The following is a 17,835-nucleotide window of genomic DNA, read 5'->3' as shown; positions in this document are numbered from 1 at the left end:
CCACTTCAGGCTGTACCCTGACTCCTGCTCGTTGAGAAAGAAACGAAGAAGAAAATGGATGGATGGACTTTATTTCAATACCGCATTGCCGCTGAATGGAAAGTTGACCTTTCCAACATGGCCGCCACTTAGACACGTCATTTAGCTAAACTGGCAAATTAAGGGTACGTTCGCAAATATTATCCAAGTGCGCCTCTAAACTCCGGAGCGTTCGGAAACCTAGAGCGTCAGGCAATACGAGATGTTTAAAGGCGAAACTGACACATTTAACATGACGGACGCCTTGACGTATCCCTGACAAAAGCCAAAACGCTCAATCGTAGAGTCACAGAAAATGGTGCGCGTCCTGTCTCTCTGAACTCATGGACCAGTGAGACCGTCAAAGAAATATTTTGAACATACCCTAAGTGTGAGTGTTGATGGATTTGATGAAATCTTTTCGATTTTGAAAGTCTCCGCCCAGTTTTGGGCCACGTGGAATATACTTCAATGCAAACTTGCTAACGGTGGGATGCCTTCACGATAATCGGAAATTAAATAAGTATATTTGAAATTTATTTTGTAGTAGTAAAGATAACAATTTTTACACATTACGTTTTATTATATAATAAAATTTCTACAAAACACAATCTGTGGTGGTTTTTTTTAGAAACCTAAATGTATGTGGTTGACTTGGTTGTCTACTGTATATCCGAGCTCGGTCGGAAAACTTGAAGGCAACAAAACGTCAACACCTTGAATGGTGATATCTCAAATAATGGAGGAAAAACAGAACAGAACCGACACTAGTTTTACCCCCGGTATGTGAAATAACCTGTTCATTTTCATATTACGACAGTAACATAACGAACGTTGACGTTTGAAAAAATACCCGTGAATGAAGTCAATTAACCGAAACTGCCCGTGCGAATGTTTGATGTTGCGAACTCGTGTGTTACTACTGGACAACAGCCTATTTTATTTGTAGCTACAGTGTAAAAAGGTTCACGCAAAGAGCTCCCACGTTCAAAATTCCACCCAGATCATGAGAAAAATGGTATAGTAGTTTACTGGACGTTGTATAGAAATGACAGTGAGAAATACACTCACTCACACGCGGCAGCGGGCGGCACGGTGGAGGATCACAAATAAACAAGTTGATATTCAGTAGGTCCTCAGTTTACAAGTTTCATTCTTAAGGCAGCAACGTCAATAAATTTGTACGTAAGTCGGAACGAGAACAGTTATTCATAAGAACTAAAGGGCCTGTAAAATTGCATCTGGATTTCATATTTGTATTTAAAAAATAACTCTAATCCAGTAACATAAAACAATACAATGAAATCAATGAATATGGCTGTCAGCACAGTGGATTAGCTGGAAAGCGTTGGCCTCGCAGTTCTGAGGTTCAATTCCAGCCCTCCCCGTACCTGCGCGGGTTTCTTCCGGGTACTCCGGTTTCCTCCCATATCCCAAAAACATGTAACATTAATTGGAGACTCCATATTGCCCCTCGGGGAGATTGTGAGTGTGGCTGTTTGTCTCAATGTGCCCTGCGATTGGCTTGCAACCAGTTCAGGGTGTCCCACCTCCTGCCTGTTGACAACTGGGATAGGCTCCAGCACTCCATTGCCCCTTGTGAGGAATAGGGCAAAGAAAATGGATGGTGTGAAAAGGTGTTATCTTTTTTTATGAGGATTTTTATTAAGTGAGAAAAGAAATCCAAATCTATGTAGCCCTTTATGAAAAAGTGATCCCCCCTCCTGTTAAAACTTTACTGTACAGGTATTTTATCATATCTGGGTTTAATTTCTCTTGCCACACCTAGGCCTGATACGGCCACACCTGTTTTCAATAGAGAAAGAAACTAATTGAGATATATTTTGTGTGAAAAGCTTGTAAAGGCGTTTCTAAAGCTATTTCAGCGAACCACAGTGAGAGCCGTAACACACAAATGGTGAAAGCAAAAAATGACCACAATTACCTCAAGAGCGCAGTGACAACTCTTCCAAGAGGTCACAAAAGACCCCACAACAACCTCCAAAGAACTTCAGGCGTCACTTGCATCAGTTAAAGTTCAGAATTCAGGAAAAATAGCCTGCATGGCACAGTTCCAAAACTACCACCACTTCTGAGCCAAAACAACATTAAGACTTGTCTAAAATTTCCCCAAAGACAACTGAATGATCCTCAAGACTTTTGGGAAAATACTCAGTGGTTTGATGTGAGAAAAGTTGAACTTTTTGGAAATGTAGCGTAAAAAGTAACACCGCATTTAAGAATAAGAACATAATACCGACAGCAAAATATGGTATTGTTAGTGGTGTGGGGTTTCTTTTGCTGCTTCAAGACCTGGAAGGACCTGGAACCATGAATTAAGCTGTCTCCCCAAAAAATCCTGAAGGAGACTTTCCAGCTATCTTTTCATGACCTCAAGCTGATCCAAAACACTAGTAAGTCCACCTCTGATCCTGACCTGAATCCCACCGAGATGCTTTGGCATGACCTTAAAAAAGGCGGCTCATGGTCAAAAACACTCCGATGTGGCTGAATTACGACAATTCTGCAAAGATGAGTGAGCCAAAATTCCTCAACAGAGCTGTAAGGGACTAAGAGTTCGTGACTATCATGAACACTTGATTGCAGTTGTTGCTACTAAGGGTGGCCCAATCAGTTAGGGTTAGCACTCACATTTTCACACGGGGCCACACACACACACACACACACACATACTATATTATGAAAAGTATTCATTTTTACCTGTATCACCTGAATGTTACTGCGGATCTGCTTAATAATTTACCTGATAGTACCCGTTTATCTCCTCAGATCCAGGGGGCGCAAAAGCAACACAAGATGTCTCCTGTGACCAAAGCCTCTTGGGAATTATCAGTAGACAGATGAGTGAAGAGGGCCGATTTGCCTACGCTGCAGTGTGTGGTGTCTCACTGGGGCAGTTATTTACCGGGGATGAAAACAGGTTAACAAAAGCAAAATTGGACAGTGTCAAGTTAGGTACACCACAAAAGGATATGTTAAAAGAGTGTGTAAATATGCTTTTTATTTCTGTGACAGTGCCTTCAGGGAACAGTACCTGCAGGGCTTGGTCCGTTGGCTGGATCTTGATGAATCTGTGATGCCCGTCATGGGGGCCTTCCTGTCAGGCCTGGGCTTTGAGGGCTCTGACACCTTCCTGTCCATTCTACAAGCTGAGCAAATCATGGCTACAGGCGCCCTACCCATCATACAGGTATCACTCTTAATAGCAAATGAGATTCAGGTACCTATAAAGTTTTTGCATGTGAAATGTGAAGCTAATTTCGGTCATATTATACTCTACCTTAAGTGTAATGTTTTGCTCTGCCTTTACTTCTGGTGGTTGGTCTTTTGCTATATTTTGCTAGTCTTTAAACAAGCATATTTCTGATTTGCAGGACCTGGTGTCTTTCTCTGTCAAAGATGGTAAGAAGCCTTCCATGAAAGTGTTGGATTTTGTACAAAAAGTATTTTTTTAGTTTCTCTTTCACTTCAGGTTCACCCTAAATTACAGAAATATAAATAGAATATCTAATGATATTCTCAACACTCTTAATGATCATAACGTATAGTGTTTTCAGTGCTGCATGTCCACCCTCGTTTGTGTGACTATATTTGTTTGTGCGTCTGCACGACATGGAACCTGTAACGTTGAATATACTACATTCGGGGATGCTCATCATTTTGTTTCCATTTAGAAAAAAGATATCCCATTGGAAATAATTAAAAAAGAAATAATGGCTTTCCAGGGTTCTAGTATCTATTGTAAACACATGTATTAATAAGACAGAAACTGTTACATTTAAACATTGCTAATCAAATACACACAAGTTAACTCCTGTTAATATTTCAAAAAATATTGAAATCTATAACACAATCAATATTAACATTAATGACAAATGGCCAAGGCTTACAGATCTGGAGTAGAGTGATACATCTCAACCTCTAATATTTTGTATGACTTCACACTTATTTTTACTCACATAATAAATTGAAGCTTTTTGTGTTTTGGCTCTCAGGCCATTATGATGCCAGAGCGAGGGTGCTCATCCGCCACGTCAGCTGTCTGCTCCGAATTTCTCCGCAAGAGCTGGAAAAGTTTGAAGAGACGCTTGGAGAGAGCCTAAGGGAAGGAAAAGAAGAGAGCGAGTGAGTTGCTTAACAAGTGGTTTAATCTTTTCATAAATTTGCCTTAGCTCCACATAAAGATTGATGAATTTAGAATGGATACAATATATAACAACTGCAGCTGATATTTGTTTACTAGGGAGGAAACATCTCAGCGACGGAGGAGAGAAAAGGGTCGAAAATTAAGACGCTACCTTCTCATTGGACTAGCAACAGTCGGTGGTGGAACATTGATCGGTGATGATGAATATGAAGATGAACAGTTGCTAAGCACTGTTGATGAAAGAAGCCTACTGTTTTTAGTACACAGATTATTCTGTATTTTCTTACTTGCACCAAACCTTTTTTGCCAGGTGTCACCGGTGGGCTGGCGGCCCCCCTAATGGCAGCTGGAGCTGGCGCTGTACTCGGAGCTGGTGGGGCTGCAGCTCTGGGCTCAGCCACTGGCATCGCAATCATGGCCTCCCTGTTTGGAGCAGCTGGTGCTGGACTTACCGGTGGGTGCACAGAGAAGTGATGTCTCTGTTAAGTGCTCCAAATTCTCATCACAATGTTTTAATTTCTATCTGTTTATTACTCTCATCAACCAAAGAGGTTTGGTTGTCTGTGGTATGCATTTGCAGTTCTTAAATTATGTCTCTCATCAGGCTATAAAATGAATAAGTGTATTGGGGCGATAGAGGAGTTTGAATTCCTGCCACTCAGCTCTGGAAAGCATCTTCACCTTACCATAACGGTGACAGGATGGCTCTGCACTGGTAAATACAGTAAGTTTTGATCATAGTGTTATTTATAATTGGTGATAGTAACACAATTACACTGCTTAATCAGCACTCATTTAGAAATAATTATTTCTTACTTTTCTCTTTTATAATTAAGGCCACAACAACATTTGACACAGATGCAGTCTCCAATAAAATCCATTTAGAACTGTATCAAATAGTATTCCTACAAATGCCAATGGCCACTTTTATTTTTGTAGATAGAGTAAGTTTCCGATCAGATTTTTTTTTAAGTGTGGAACATTGAATCGCTCGTTTTGAGGTTGTTTTTTTTCACACCTGTTCTAGAAGAGCCATTGCCGATGTAGTTTGCCTCCAGTTTTTGTGCAAGCATATCTGTTTATTGCTTGACCGACAACCATTTGGCTCACTCTTCCGATTCGATAGTATTCTCTCTGAAGTTATTTTCTAAATCCAAACCAAATCTAGCAGAGCAGTCACTGAATATGGCTTTGTCTTGTTAATTTGAACAAATAGGGTTAAAAAAAAAAAATGTTCCAATATCCATGCATAATCACAGTTCTCTTCACCTACCCACGCACTCCAGGTAGTCGTAGTACATACTTCACATGCCATAGCTAAGTAGCACTTAATTTGAAATTGCCACCCAGTCGACTTTACATGAGAGGCTAACCACTCTTGTCCAGGCTCGTTCCAGGCCCCTTGGTGCAGCCTAGGAGAGTGCGGGGAGCAGTACTGCTTAGTGTGGGAGTCGCGTTTCCTCAGGGACTTGAGCTCGGCCATGACCTCCCTTTTGGATGGGCTGGTCAGCATGATGGCTCAGGAGGCTCTGAAGTACACCGTTCTTTCAGGTAGGAGAGGCTCATGGGCTACCTGAAACTTGTGAATGTCTTTTTCCATCCAGTGGAACCTGTACAGTCAAACATTCAAGAGTCAAACTCTTCCCACCGTAAAGCTTTCAACATTATTGATGATTTACAAGTGTATGACAAAGTAGCCATTCCATATTAACATTTTGAAAACGACAGGATTCATACAAACTCACCTTTAACAACAGTGCATTAAAGCAGCCTGGCATATGAGAAAAAGACTAAAATGTTTGACTTTATGGCATTCCTTAATGTTGTTTTCGCCATATAGATTAGTACAGAGTAGCCAGGACAGGGCTACCTGTACGAACGTTGCTGCTGTGTTATCACTACATCCTACTGAATTAAGCGAAAATCAAATTAACAGCTCATTGTCTTATGCTCCCTCATCTGCCAAAACCCAATGAAAAAGTGGAACATCTTTGTAAAATTAAGCCTCAAATCATTGATTCGCTGAATTTGTATGAAGGTGATTTATTGCAAAGATATTGTCAAAATATATGAGCAAGCAAGCAAGTTTATTTGTGTAGCACATTTCATACACGAGGTAACTCAATGTACTTTACATGATTAAAAGATTGAAAACAAAGAGACAAAACATTTAAAACGGAATAAAAAATATAAGAAAAATTTAAAAAATATAAAAATGACAATTATATATATATATATATATATATATATTTATTTATTTTTTATTTATTTATTTTTTTTTTTAAGTACAGTTAAAATACTGGAATAGTGTTGCTTTGTGTTCAACTCAACTGGCCCAGATTCCACAATTTGTGAGCAAATTGAGACAGCAGTGTCATTATTTCAGGATACTTTATATAGTTTTTGTGACATCTACTGTGAGATTTAGAAAGTTGCATTAATAAAAGATGAGAAATTGATTTAGATTTTCACTGAGCTGAAATTTCATGTAATATACTCAAGTCTCACCTAACCCTTTAAACCTCAGAGTGGTGTTTTTCATGATGATTCTGATCAAATTATGCAATTTATGGGGCATGTGACTCAACTAACTGCGTATTTTGACATAGAATGTAAAATCAATGCTGCTCAACTCTTACTTCGTGTTTAGTGATATTTGCCCAATATCATTGTCAAGGTATCGTAACAGCTCTGACATGGCCCGCCTCTTTGCTGGCAGCCGCCAGCGTCATCGACAATCCCTGGTGTGTTTGTTTGAACCGCTCGGCTGAGGTGGGGAAGCACCTTGCTCAGGTTTTGAGAAGCAGGCAGCAGGTAAAAGGGTGTCTTCGTGTAACTAATTGAACCTTGTGAGTGTCAGCTGACTGATAAGGAGTGCATTTTGTCAAAACGAGACTCAAAAGATTCAAATTGGATTGATTAAATAGCAGAAAGATTTGCATTCTATCTATAATTATGTACTGTATATGTTGAAACAACATGCTTCCAATTTACATTTATGTTCTTTCCTCTCTATTTAAAGGGAAAGCGGCCAGTCAGTCTGATAGGTTTCAGTCTCGGGGCCAGAGTCATCTACTTCTGTCTTCAGGAACTCGCTAAGGATCAAGGTATGAACATCAAATTTCTTCTTAAACCTGACCACTCGCTCTCGGCACTTTTCTGGAAAACAAGGTACTACGAAGTGCCATTTCTAGCATCAGCTGTATTTTCACTAGTGGAAGCAGCACTTGGCTCCTTGGTGATAAAGTGTTGTGTGAATGACATCTTAGTCCATGGATGTGGTACATACTGTACAATAGACACATTACCCAACAATGTGACATCATAGTTAGACCAAAATCTGAACAGCTTGCTTGCATACATATTTTTAGAAAAAGGCAGTTTACAAATGTATTTGGTTATGTTATTTTATGCTTAAAGCGTGAGCAGGAACTCCAAAGATTAAAATACTGTATCTTATATGTATACAGTATAAACCATCACACAGTTTTCCTTGAAGCATTCAAGCTCAAGCCTGTCTAGGCATTCCAACACTTCCTGATACAATGCTACATTCAGTTTATTTTAATGAAGAAAAGTGCCTATTTTTGTTAAAAATGGCAAGCAAAGAGAGATATTATTTTTTGTCATTGTGTTCATTTGGGTTGTATATGATGGTGGTTATCATCTATAACTGACCGAGGAGCGATCACAATAAATATAGGACAAGCTCTGGCCAAGCAATTCATAGATTTTATCAGTGAATTCGAGTTTATTGCTTAGGAAGACCTAAGAAAAAGGTTGATGGATGTTGTGAGGGAGGACATGAGGACAGTGAGTGTTAGAGAAGAAGATGCACGAGATAGGCTTAGATGGAAAAAAATGATACGCTGTGGCGACCCCTAACGGGACAAGCCGAAAGGAAAAGAAGACATTTTAGCGGCTTCTGTACTTCAAAGCGCTGCCTTACTTGTTGTGCACTACTTGGACTAACAACACCTCTGTGAACAGAGAGTCAGTGTTACCAAATTTACAACTTGTCCGACCCCTTTCGCTAGTTTTCAAAAAAGCGACTACGAATTTTAATTCCTTTTAAGAAACAGACAAGATGAGCTGTCATTTTCACAGTTTTCCCGATGATAAGAAAAGAGACTAATGGAGCACAATCATTGAGTCAGTCTCACTCAATCAACATTGGTGACGTGGTGTCCATTAATAATTTGCAGAAGCAGTGATTTATCCACATTTTGCAAATTATCGACTAGAAATATGCATTACCAAGCAGCAGATATTTTTCAGAAGTCGCTTTGCCTTTACCATACAACTCTGCATTAGTAAAGAGAGTGAGAGAGCTGGCTGAGGTTGCAGTGTTACTTTTCAACAACAAGCACAAGTGTTAGCCAAGCCATGCAGTTTGATGGCTCATTTATGTTAAACCACTGACCATTTACCATGTTCATTTATAAAGGATCATTTTTACATACTGTAGTGTGTAAACTGTTTGATTCAGATAACCAAAAAAAAATTGTGGGAAGTATTCAATTCAAGCGCCAGGGGGATGCACTTGCAACATGTTTGCGCTTGACTGTGTTTTTGGAATCATATTGATTTATACTGTGCAAGGGTCCAATTACCGTTAGTAATTTGCAAAGAATTATCAAAATACATTACTACAGCAACTGTGCTTGTGATTGTAATAATAGTAAGTATTTATAGATTAGACAAGGTAACATGAATTACTGGCAAGTAAGGACCAGATTACAGTCATGATTTGTTTTTTGTTTTTTATTGTCACGGTTGCTCAGGGAGTGAAGGTGTTGTGGAGGATGTGGTCCTGCTGGGGGCCCCTGTGGATGGCTCGGAGAAGGCCTGGGAGAGAATGATCCGGGTGGTAGCTGGAAAAATAGTCAACGGGTACTGCAGGTAATCTGTGTTGACATTTTAGAGGAATTGATGGTTGTCAAGACACATTTTTTTCAACTGTCAACAGCTGCTGTCTTCTCAGTAGGATTTGTGATTTAATTACAGCCCACTTAAACTTTCCTTCTGACCTGTCCACCTTGCAGAGGGGATTGGCTTCTGGGGTTCTTGTACCGAAGCTCAGCTGCTCAACTCTGTGTTGCTGGGCTACAACCAATAAGCATCCGGGATCGCCGCCTTATCAATGTAGACCTCTCCTCCGTGGTGAGTTATTTTTTCATTTTTATTTTTTTAAATAGAGTCACAGAAGTGTTAGTAGGTTTTGAAGTGTGTATGATCATTTCATACACGGTAGTAATTTCCACAGCTTGACCATTCAACTGTAAAACGTCACATTTTTTTTAAGTCTCTCGGTCAATGCACTCTCATTGGATGAAATTTAAACATAATAACATTTTTAATTAATATTGTACATGTAGTTGATCAAAGTCACACAATAATACATGCATTTAAATGGATAGAAGTGTAACATAAAAATGAGCTTTTTGAAAAATGTCAAAAAGCAGAAAAGTCTGCTCTCAGGATTGTGTAACATTTAGATTTTTTTTAGTTTATATAATTTCAAACTATGCTCAATATTTTTAAAAAGAGTTTGAAAATATGCAGCCTGAGCACAGAACAAATGTTTTTTCAAGGAAATTAAAAAAAGTTTATATGAAAAGAAGGTTTGTACATATTTGCAGAGTAGTTGAAAAAATTTGGCTAATAAAAAAATGACATTTAAATATATATTTTGTATTTTTGTGTTCCCCAGGTCAAAGGTCACTTGGACTACATGCGTCAAATGGATACAATCTTGGTGGCAGTGGGAATTCCCACCAAAGAGGTCCCAGGATCCTCCTTCATCCTTCCTCAACCTGTAAATACTACAAAGGGAACAGTACACACCCAGGACCAAACCCAAATTAAGCAGCAGTTGGAGGAAACCAAAAGTCCAGTCCAGGAGGCTGAGTCTTGTGCAGCAGACAGTGCTGAGGACTCAACAGAGAAGACCGATGGCTGGGACGTCCCCGACATCTCGGACCTGTTGGATGCTCTCAGTAGTGATGATAGTGAGTCCAAAAATCCACCCACAGCAGGGAACAACCAAGAGAATATCGAGAAGCATAGACCGGTTTGTAATGAGAGTGGAGAGCAGGCTGAAGCAGATGATGAACACGTCTTGTGGAGCTGGGATGATACACACTGGACTCCAGACCACAGCCATAAACTATGTGGACAAAAAATGTAAGGAGGCTGCTCCAGGATCACCTGCTTAATTCAAGATTTTTCTCAGTTTCAGTATTTGTTTGACCATCGAAATGCTATTGAACAAGGTTGGAATTTTAACAAACTTCAGCTTCAACTCCTGACAAGTGAGATGAATTCCGTCACAAAATTAAGGCACTGGCTCTGCATGACTCACGGCGTCTACAAGATGGTTTGATTTTTGCTCAAATCCCTGGGTGCCAGTTTTGCAGTACTGCACGTAGTCAGGGGAGTCATCTAGTTTTGGCCACAGGCCCAAATAAATGATTGAAGGCGTTCGAGGCGTCACATAACGTGGGGACGAGAGAGGCAACACACTTTCTTGGCGGTCTTGAAAAAGCACTGCGCACGCACAGAGAGAACTCCTCAGTTGAGACTCGTACTGCGAAGCTTCCTGCTGTAAACCAACCTCATCCTCCACCATGATACCTCTTAGGCACACTGAACATCGGGCTGCCTGCGGGGCAACAGACCAATAGTTTGTCTGCGATTCGAATTTGAATTGGAGTTGAACAGCGGCACAGTTGTAACAATGAATCAGCGGTCCTGCCAAGTCATACAATACAGTATGTAGAGTATACAGTGGGAGCAAGCTTGGCTTTGTGGAAGGACAGTAAGAAACCTCAATCTCCAGTTCTTAAAGGAGCGTACTGGCTGCTGAGTTGGCCCACGTTTTAGCTCAGCTTTCAGCATTTTGGTCTCCCCAGTGGGGAGCCCTAACCCCAATATAGTCGAGTTGGTATTTCGGTAAACTGCTTAATTTTTCGTGCATTTTCCTACCATATTCTCATGAAAACATATCAAAAATTCCAAGAGCAAGCACATATGCAAAGTAGCCTTAAGTGAATATGAAGTATTTTTTTTAACCGCTGATAATGTGCATAAGTGATGTCAATACAATGTAAAGGTTTTGTGAAGTCTGATTTCTTTACCCAACTTTAATATCTGACATTTTCTTAGATTTCCATATTTTAAAAACATTTTTTAAACTATATTTAGAGGCTATTACTAAATAGAACTACAATTTAACAGTGCTTCTATCCACTTTTGTGTTATAATTCATGGGATATATATATATATATATATATATTGTAATTTCGTACAGCCACTAAATTTCCATTTTACAGTGAAACCCTGTTTATTTGTCGGGGATACGGTACAGCAAGACAAATTGCTAGCCTAAAATATATAGATAATAATGTATTTAATGTAGTGTATGTGTACACGCATGTACATTTATGATGCAGTCTGACGGGCCGGCGTGTGATGTCAGCGAGTCTGTGCAAGTGTTAGGGCCAGAGCAGTGGCCGACAGCAGCTTCTGCATTGTGAGTCTACTTTGAGTGTGTCACTGGTCTCCCGGCAGTCGATAAACAATTGACAAGTGCATCGGCGACTGTGGCTCCTCTTTACTCAATGCATACATTAAGTACGTATACAATTAAGAATAAAGCAATCAATGGCCTAGTAAAAAAAAAAAAAAACATAGCAGAAGAACACTTTACTGTTACAGGTCACAAAAAAGTCCCAACTTGTGAATTGTTACAATTTGACCTTAACTCTTTTGATGAACAAAATGTCTTTTAGCTCAAGAATAAAAATCACTGTCAGTAGTCACCCTTCCAATCATGTCAATCCTTGAGATGCCTGGGATACCCTCACCCTACCCAGTCTATTCATTCAGTCCAACATGGCTACCTGATTGGGAAGAAGAAGAGGCAGCTCAATCCCAGCATGTTCAGCATCCACCAAATTCACAGCGTCCGTCGCGGTGGCAGGTGGGGGGGTGGTGTCAGAAGCCAGAGGGGATGGGGGCTCGCTGCAGATGTTTGGTTCTCCCGAATTGCGCAGGGACAGCGAGAGCACTGGCGATGGTTGTCTTGGCAGCCGGGAGGAGGAACACGGCAAAAGCTTACCAAGCGCTTGCTTGAAGTCCCTCATGAAGAGCGGGTAGATGATGGGATTCATGGTACTGTTGCAGTACCCCAACCACGTGATGGCGTCGAAGAGGGCCAAGGGGATGCACTCACACACTACCTGAAGGAACACAGTGGAATTCAGTGCACCTCACCATCATGATCTATACTCATGACTGTTTTTCTCTTTGGACTGACATACTCTCATATTACTTTCAAGTTCTGACGATCAACTTTAGTGTATTTGAAGCCTTATCTTATTGTGTCAGGCAACTTTGCACCTGAAGAAGTGATCACGAGTCACAGTTGTGAGAAAAGAGGGAGACTTCAAAGGGGATTTAACAGGATTTTCGGAAGAACTGACATTTTGTGATGTGTGCTGTTATGTCAACCACAGTCTTACACTTTTTTAAACCGAGACCCATCCCATTTTAATGTCCTGGAAAGATTTGGTGAGATAACAGAATTTTATTCAGACATATTATATTCTTGAGCTGAAAAAAAATTGAGGGGGGTGGGAGGATTACTGTTAAATTTGCATTGAAACAAAACGTTTCCCTTGGAGTAAGAGTGTATGCAGGTGACTTGTAATTAAGGGATATATAAATAAACTTGACTCGTGAGTGAGTCTGTGAAGCAGAGTAATGAACATGCATAAACATCAGCTTTAAAAGGGACTAGTGAACAAGGAGTCAGCTGCTAGAGGACAGCTTCCAATACTTTCACGATGAAATGGTGGGGTGGGGGTAGTAAAGAAAAGAGGTTTATGTGTGTTTTACACACCATATTGAATATGGGAAGAAAGACGAGCACAGTCTGTGCCCGGGTGCTTTGTGTGAGGCTGTTTTGGGCTGGGGGGGTCGAATGGGGCTGGCGTGAGGGGTGGAGGCGGTTTTGAGGGCACAGATGGGAAATCAAAAATGGTTGGATCGTCAAAGGCTCAAAAAACAGCACGAGTGTCATTACCAATTTAGACGGGGCTGTTTTGGACCATCATTGCAATGAAAATCAACAAGTGAAGAAGATGAATAACAAGCATAAGTGTTATTTTCTTTATTCCGGAATGAGTCAGCCACAGCTGAAATGCCAATCTACAATGTATGCACTGTCTGTCTGTTGGATTGCTTGGACCTGACGCCAGGGCTGGCAAATACAAAAATAGATTGGTATCCAAGGTTCTTGCTTTCAGGCTTGTGCATGTATTTAACACTATAAACGGTCACACATACATATTCATTTGAGAGAAGTGACAAAACAACCTCTGACTCAGTGGGACACCACAGACTGGAAGGGAATACAAATCTCTGCTATTTTGCTGTTGTTTCTTGAACATACAATATCAGACAGATAAGTAATATTATTAAGATTGCAGGGTTAAAGCAGGGAGACAACCTTTCATATAAACAGCTGTTTTTTTGTTTCGTTTTGTTTTTGGTGGTTTTCAGAAAGGAGCTGCAAATGGGGGCTGCACCCTGCAGGGTGGGGGTGTGGAATGATCGTGGTATGTAGATGTAGTCCAGTAGTATAAGTAGTAACTCTATTCCCATACACATTTAACCCTCCTGTTATGTTTCTTTCTTTGGTAGGCCTATTTAAAAATAACTTAAATAGATAAATCATGCTTCAACATTAGTATACTGAAATAGATTCATCATACTATATCATACAGTGAAAGATTACATGAGATTTTCATTGATTTTGCCTTATTAGAATTATTTGATGTTGACAAATACATTTTTTAAGGGGGGCTTGTGTGAAGTTCTCTTGAGATGTAACACCAGGAAGCGGTGACCACACTAATTAAAGCTGACGTGACAGCCAGATTTTTTTTTCACGAATCATAATTAATGAATACGGGTTTTTGTAAAACCAGTGGTCATTTATTGAAATATTGGTATTTGTATTGAAAAAATCTGAGTGGCTCCATCAGTATGTGGGATTTATTCTTGATTGAGAACATATCCAGCAACTAAGTATTTGTATACATCCAGACTTTTATACGCTTTCAAACTTTCTCAACGACTTACTCACCAGATACATGTGAAGATCCTGTTGTCCAAGACAAGCGAAAGCGGGTTAACAGTCCAATTTCTTATTGGCGAAAACAAAACGTTGGTTCTCTATGCCAAGTGTCTCTCATTTTTCCACGTACCTTCGTTTATTATCACCTTTTAAATGTTTATCGGTATCAGACAAAACTCTGGCCGTTGTGCTATAAGACGTATTTTTGTGTCGTCTCCAAAAGACTGAGCATTGAGCAATGCTTTGCTTGACCGGCAGTAAGGCCAGTCAGTCATGTGACTTCGGTGTCGAAGGTGCACGAGCTCTATTCTCCAGTAGCATTAATCTCATCCATGAGAGAGCATACTGCTCTCGCGTGGTATCTGGGTATTGCTGTGGTGTATTCTGGGAGGTTGGCATACTTGACTGACCTGAGCCATGTTGGTGATGAAAAAGGGTAGCCAAGTGCAGAAGAAGAGTCCCAAAAGAACTCCTAGCGTCAGGCTGGCCTTCAGTGCCCTGCGACCCTGTCTGTGAGCCAGATGGCGCTCACTGTTCACCGATGGCTACAAAGAGAAGTGAATTGGAAATGGGTATTTTCCTGATTTATACAAAAGGGGTTATGATGTAAAATGGGATCATCATTTAAATAACATAATATCTAATGATAATAACAAAACATAATGTATGGTCAAAACTCATTGAACATGCTGTGACCTTGACCAAAGAATTGTTACCATGAAGGGCAGCTTTCATCCATACAGTTGGCAAAATCTAAACTAATATCATGAGTGCTACGTACAGTACAAAGGGTAAGATGTGAAACCAAATAAAGAAATGATAATTTGTTTATTATATAGTATTTGTTGTTGTTTTTTTCTTTTTTGCTCACACCCTGCTTCATTGTGTGAAAGTCTTTTTTGGGGGGGGGCATTACTTTGAATTAGAATCAGATTTTCATTACATAATTTTATGACACTGACTGGCAATAATTATAATTATTTGGTGCTGCACTCCTTGATACCACCAATCAGTACTGTTTATATTGAGTTTGGTATCTCACTTGTCATTTTTTTTTTTTTTTTTTCAAAAGCAGCAAAATAAGGTAGTTTCATTATGCACTGTGCCATGTTATTGTTAATCTTTTACTGGTCAGCTACTGCTGCTACGCTCTTCCCTGCTATGATGTCCTCCTTTTTAACATAGCTAACGCAAATATAGCCACTCTGCCTTCACTTCCCACAGTCAAAACTAATGTTGGTGATAACAGTTTAAAACTTAGATGTAGCAAACCAAAATGAAGTGGACAATAAGAGGGATGAATTAACTACTTGGCTATATCGGGCTCCACCCTTTCAGAACCCTACCCCTGTGGTACCCTTTTGCAGTGGCATACAATGGGTTGGCTAATGGGGTGGTTGCCCAAGACAGCAAATTGAGGGTCCAAAAAGAAAGACACAAAAAGCCACAAAAATATCAATTACATTTTTTTTAAATTAAAATACAAAGTGTCTCTGCTACCCTACCATGGTGGGGAGCGCAGGACATTTGTCTCAGTCTCGGACTGACTGACTCACTTATTTATACATTGCCAAACCCAATACAGTTGTCCTAAAGATCAAAAAGTTCTACGAACTAGTTGATGAAACCCACTATACAGGTCAGCAGGTTGGAAGAGGAAATGGTGACACCACTGCCACTTTAGATCATAGAATGAACGCCTGGGACTAGTGACCTTACTTACCAGTACATTTTGTGGTACTGGGGCTTCCTGATGACTGCAGTCATCTCCATCTTGGTGAGGTCCATCCCCAAGAGAAGGAGGCCGAGATGGTTCCCCGAGAGAGGGATGAGGGTGGGGTGGGTGGCTCAGGGCCGCGACCCTCTTGGCCTGTCTACGAGCTGCCAGAAGAATTCGACAGTAGGTGAAGCAGATGGCACTAGAGGGCAAAAAGAAGGTGAGCAAGGACGCCACCAGAGCGAAGGGCAAGGTGACCTGCAGGCGGCACTGAAAGTAAACGTCGTGGAGCTGGAAGTAGGACCCTGGGTACTGCAAGTCAGAGTATGAGGTGATGTTGGTGCTTCTACCTGCGGAAGCCAAAGGGTGCCCGTTCAAGTGGCCTAAACTGTGCCACTTCATCTCGATGGGGAGAAAGGAAGCGAGCGCTGCCAAGCCCCAAGCCGCTCCAACCAGTAGGAGCGCTCGAGGCAGGGTCATCCTTTGTTTGTACCGCAAAGGCGAGATGATGAAAAGGTAGCGGTCCAGGCTGATCACGCACAAGTTGAGAATGGAGGCGCTACAGCACATGACATCAAAGGAGAGCCAGACTGGGCAGAAGGCCGGCCACAGCACCCAGGCCCCGCACAGCACGTTGAGCATTGCAGGGGGCATGACCACCAGCGCCACCATTAGGTCCGACAGGAAGAGAGACACCAAGAAGCAGTTGGAGGTGCACCGTAAAGACCGGTGGACAAAAACCAACACGATGAGCAGCACGTTGCCACAGACGGTGATGAGGATGATGATGGTCAACAGGAAGGCTAGCAACCAGGGACCAACACCGCTGATGTTCCAAGTTCTAGTGCTTGGAAAGCTGTTGTTGGAGCTTCTGAAAGAGTCAGAATCAGGCATGGTTCTGTTTTTTTTTTTTTTTTAAGTAAATGAACTCACTCCAGAGCTTCCTCTGTCTCTTTGGGGACAAGCCACACACAAACTGGGTTACCTAGACAATGATCCAGAGGTTGACATCTGGAATGTGTCCTGATGTTCCAACAAAATTCCAAATTGTCTTATCCATCCACACTGACTACTTCATCCTTGTTTTGTCCACAGCACAGTACATGAATGAGCCATTCAATGGCTACGAGGGTCCAAAACATGAGTGACTTCCAGGAAATATTAAGGAGCAAAACAAAAAACTCAAAATTCCACACGAGTGTGTCTTCACAAGTCTGCGCTGAGCTTGTGCTCTGCCTGCACTTCTTTCTATTCTGGGAGACAGAGTAGGGAAGCAAAAAGTGACACAAAAATCATCTTTAACGAGGCACATAGGTATCACGGTCCTTGTAACGCTGTGTTACGAGTCTCTCGCTGTCGTTAATCCCCGCGTCGGCCACTCCAGCGCGCCTCCCCGCTAAGGCGCACAGATTCTGAGAAGGAGTGTGTCAAAGCCTTTGGCTGTTAATGCATAAGCATGCACAATCACTGCCAAGACATGCTAATTCGACATCATTGCCACTGCTGTGGGTGGTGGTGCTCCATATATGGTTATGTGGTTTTGTACTCATAGAAAATGATGGGATATTTTATTTAAAAAAAAAAAAAACAGGTTAATCTACAATAAAAGGTCTTTCCAGTTCAACTCTAATAATATTGTGGCTCTGTTCAAAGGGATTCGTGCAAGATTTTGCAATTTAGGAAGATCGAAGCAAAAGTTACACTTTGTTTTATGAAATGAAATGGTCTTATGGCTGAAAAAAATGCCATCTATTTTTTCACCTTTTTATATTTATCTATTTACAAAAG

At 40.9% G+C, this 17,835-nt stretch overlaps 2 protein-coding genes across 6 annotated transcripts; one reads left to right on the top strand and one right to left on the bottom strand.

Moving 5' to 3' along the window:
• Nucleotides 1–294: 294 nt before the first annotated feature.
• tmco4 (transmembrane and coiled-coil domains 4) lies at nt 295–11,452 on the top strand. 5 transcript variants are annotated; one of them, XM_061800735.1, is made up of 14 exons: nt 295–409; nt 2,809–2,959; nt 3,055–3,229; nt 3,414–3,441; nt 4,035–4,164; nt 4,283–4,380; nt 4,497–4,640; nt 4,791–4,910; nt 5,573–5,737; nt 6,864–7,000; nt 7,209–7,293; nt 8,971–9,088; nt 9,232–9,349; nt 9,900–11,450. In XM_061800735.1, the coding sequence occupies exons 2-14, from the start codon at nt 2,880–2,882 to the stop codon at nt 10,374–10,376; spliced, it is 1,875 nt and encodes a 624-aa protein (XP_061656719.1). In that variant the 5' UTR covers nt 295–409; nt 2,809–2,879; the 3' UTR covers nt 10,377–11,450. The 5 variants fall into 5 exon arrangements, with proteins under 5 accessions (XP_061656719.1, XP_061656692.1, XP_061656683.1 ...); XM_061800708.1 differs by lacking the exon at nt 295–409 and adding an exon at nt 660–800 and having other exon boundaries at nt 4,791–4,901; nt 9,900–11,452; XM_061800699.1 differs by lacking the exon at nt 295–409 and adding an exon at nt 660–800 and having other exon boundaries at nt 9,900–11,447.
• A 604-nt stretch (nt 11,453–12,056) lies between these two features.
• On the bottom strand, nt 12,057–16,941 carry htr6 (5-hydroxytryptamine (serotonin) receptor 6). Its single transcript, XM_061810661.1, has 3 exons — nt 16,054–16,941; nt 14,741–14,875; nt 12,057–12,429 (listed from the first exon to the last, which is right to left on the bottom strand). Exons 1-3 carry the CDS (start codon nt 16,939–16,941, stop codon nt 12,073–12,075), a joined length of 1,380 nt encoding a protein of 459 aa, XP_061666645.1. The 3' UTR covers nt 12,057–12,072.
• Between the last annotated feature and the right edge of the window lie 894 nt (nt 16,942–17,835).

The sequence above is a fragment of the Syngnathoides biaculeatus genome, chromosome 2 (genome assembly GCF_019802595.1).
Source record: "Syngnathoides biaculeatus isolate LvHL_M chromosome 2, ASM1980259v1, whole genome shotgun sequence".
NCBI lineage: Eukaryota > Metazoa > Chordata > Actinopteri > Syngnathiformes > Syngnathidae > Syngnathoides > Syngnathoides biaculeatus.
This window is presented reverse-complemented; position numbering and strand designations above follow the sequence as displayed.